The 3,270-nt window shown below is 55.9% G+C and overlaps 1 protein-coding gene across 1 annotated transcript; it reads left to right on the top strand.

Annotated features, from left to right (window-relative positions):
- Nucleotides 1-1,975: 1,975 nt before the first annotated feature.
- LOC119276701 (probable glutathione S-transferase GSTU6) lies at nt 1,976-3,065 on the top strand. Its single transcript, XM_037557834.1, has 2 exons — nt 1,976-2,400; nt 2,522-3,065. The coding sequence occupies exons 1-2, from the start codon at nt 2,068-2,070 to the stop codon at nt 2,897-2,899; spliced, it is 711 nt and encodes a 236-aa protein (XP_037413731.1). The 5' UTR covers nt 1,976-2,067; the 3' UTR covers nt 2,900-3,065.
- The last annotated feature ends 205 nt before the right edge of the window (nt 3,066-3,270 follow it).

The raw sequence follows: 3,270 nt of genomic DNA on the forward strand, positions 1-3,270 counted from the left end.
GACGACCTCACCATGCACGGCCACGGCTGCAGACCCGGGGTGCAAAAATGACGCTGCTACGACCATCCTTGAAACACCGGCAATGCTCCGGCGGCCCTGCAATGCTCCAACGAAACACCGGTGATCTTCGTTGCAGCACCGGTGATGCTTCAACGGCCCGAACGATGCTCCATTGCAGCAACTGTCGATGCTCCAACGGCCCCGATGATGCTTCATTACATCATCGATGAACGTGATGCTCCGGCGGCCCGAGCGATACTCCACTGCAGCAATGGTGATGCTCTGACGGCCCCGACGATGCTTCATTACAACACAGGTGATGCTCCGACGGCCCGAACGATGCTCCATTGCAGCAACGACCAATGCTCCGACGACCCCGACGATGCATCATTTCAGCACCGGTGATGCTCGACGGCCTGAACGATGCTCCATTACAGCAATGGTGATGCTCCGACGGCCCCGACAATGCTTCATTACAAAACCGGTGATGCTCCGATGGCCCGAACGATGCTCCATTGCAGCAACAGTGATGCTCCGACGCCCCGACGATGCTTCATTACAGCGTTGATGATGCTCTGACGGCCCGAAGACACTCCATAACAACGCCGGTGATGTTCCGCAAAGGTTATTGAAGCATGCCTCTTTGCATGGTCGCGGGCGTCGACGCCATCATGGCATGCCTCGTCGTCATGGTTGTCGAAGCATTTGCGCAATCATCGACATAGTCGCGGTCGTCAAAGCATCGCCATGAACATTAAAGCATGGCTCGTTGCATGGCCGCGGTCGTCCATGCGGCATGCCTCTTAGCTCGTAAGCATTGCCGTGGCCATCAAAGTCATCAGGGTCATGAAAGCATTGCCACGACCATTGAAGCACGCCGGTCATTGTGACCATCGAAGCATTTCTGCAGTCGTTGGCGTCATCGTAGTCGGCGAAGCATCGCTACAACCATTGAAGCATGCCTTGTTGCTTGGCCGTGGTGGTCGACGCCGTCATGGCATGACTGATCGCCCTAGTCGTTGAAGCATTGTTGTGGCCGTCGAAGTCATCATGGTCATGAAAGCATTGCCATTGAAGCGCTCCCTCGCCATGGTTATCGAAGCATCACCACTACCATTGAAGCATGCCTTGTTGCATGGCCACGGTCCTCAACGCCGTCATGGCAATGCCTCGTCGCCCTAGTCGTTGAACCAGTGCCGTGGCCGTCGAAGTCATCATGGTCATGGAGGCATTGCCACGGTCATTGAAGCATTGTCGCGCGGCCGTCAACCGCGTCATGGTCGTTGAAGCTGTAAACGAGCCTAACCACCTCTACATGCCGTTGTAGTCTCTAACCAAATCTCCCTAGTCTTTAGCTAGTTAGCTAGTCCACAGGGAGGTTGTTAGCCACGATTGAGTCTGCACTGACCGCACGATCAATGAAAGTCTGGTGTTGCATGCATGTTGGCGCACGACTTAGCAGCCTCTCTGCTGCATTGCAGCTCGTGGTCCTCCGTAAACACCAGGATGGCTCCCCCCATGAAGCACCGACGGTTAGCTGCTTTGCAGCGTCGAACGCCGCCGGTCGGCTCTCCACAACCACTAACGACTGACAAAATCATGGCGGGTCCCCCCAAAAGCACCAGTGGCCTCTTTTGCAACAGCCCTTGGTGGTCCCTATAGCATCGAGCGCCGGCAAGGAGCGGTGGCCTTCCTGGCCTGGTGAAAGCGAGCTCACCGGAGGAAGGAGCTTGGGTAGAGAGAGAGAGAGAGAGAGAGAGAGAGAGAGAGAGAGAGAGAGAGAGAGAGGAGGAGGAGGCCAGGAGGGGATCCAGCGCGAGGACACAGCGAGATCGATTGGCCGAGAAGATAAGGAAGAAAAGGGGAAGCAGTGCGCTGGTCCATGGGACACGTGGCGCAGAAGGGAGGCGGCTTACGATGCGGCAAAATAAGTCGGATTAAAAGAAGGACACGTTTCCCCTAGTCAAACTAAGAAACCGAATTATATCACCTGAGCGGCTGAGCACAAAATCGAACAAGAAAGCACTACACAGGTCTGAACTCTGAAGGCTCCCTCTGCACTCTGCAATGGCAGGAGGAGGGGAAGGAGGCGAGCTGCAGCTGCTGGGCGCGTGGATGAGCCCCTGGGTGATCCGCGTGAAGGTGGCGCTGCGGATGAATGGCCTCAGCTACGAGTACATCGAGGAGGACCTGCAGCACAAGAGCGACCTCCTGCTCAGCTCCAACCCGGTGCACAAGAAGGTCCCCGTGCTGATCCACGACGGCCGGCCGGTGTGCGAGTCGCTCGTCGTCCTCGAGTACGTCGACGAGGCCTGGGCCGGGGCCGGGACGCCCCTCCTCCCCGCCGACCCCCACGACCGCGCCGTCGCCCGCTTCTGGGCCACCTACGTCAACGACACGGTACAAACACCCTCTGCTCTGTTGTTCATCGTAGCTCGAGTTTCGTACCGTAAAATCAGCAGACAGACATGAGACATCGGTTGGTTTTACGACTTGCTGAATCTGTGTGATGCGCTTGCAGTTCTTCCCGTCGTGGAGGCCGCTGTTCAGGGCGACGACGGCGGAGCAGAGAGCGGAGGCGTTCGAGAACGTGCTGCCTCAGGTGGAGACGCTGGAGCGGGCGTTCAGGGAGTGCTCCAAGGGGAAGGCCTTCTTCGGCGGCGACGCCGTCGGGATCGTCGACCTCGCTCTCGGAAGCTTCGTGGTGTGGATCCGGGCGGTGGACGAATTGGGCGGCACCAACCTGCTGGACGAGGCCAGAGTCCCGGGCCTGGCGGCGTGGGCCGAGCGGTTCATGGCCGTGGACGCCGTGGAGGAGGAGATGCCCGAAGCCGGGAAGATCATGGAGCACTACAAAGGGTTTCTCGCGAAATTGGCTGCACCTGCTGGTTCTAGCTAATTGCGATGCTCGCCTACTTTTTCGTCAGTGATATGTGAGAAATATTTAAGCTCTGCTTGGAGGTGTGCGTGTTGAATAAAGAAAGCAAAATGTGAGGCATTGTCAGTGTGTTCAGATGTAATTCTGTTCAATAAAGAGACTGAAGTGGAACAATTCAGTGGGATAACACGCTGATGGCATGATTTTTTTTATTTTTTTTAGGGGAGCTGATGGCATGATTTATCCCCGGTAATTTCAGTGTTGCCGAGTCTCCGTCGACTAACCTTGTTACTGAAACTGTAGTCTCTCTCATTAGCTCTTTTATATGTTTTTCTTAGAGAGATACTCATGGAATAATGTATTTGTGGTTTTTTTAGGGAAAATCTAAACCC

The sequence above is a fragment of the Triticum dicoccoides genome, chromosome 3B (genome assembly GCF_002162155.2).
Source record: "Triticum dicoccoides isolate Atlit2015 ecotype Zavitan chromosome 3B, WEW_v2.0, whole genome shotgun sequence".
Taxonomy (NCBI): Eukaryota; Viridiplantae; Streptophyta; class Magnoliopsida; order Poales; family Poaceae; genus Triticum; species Triticum dicoccoides.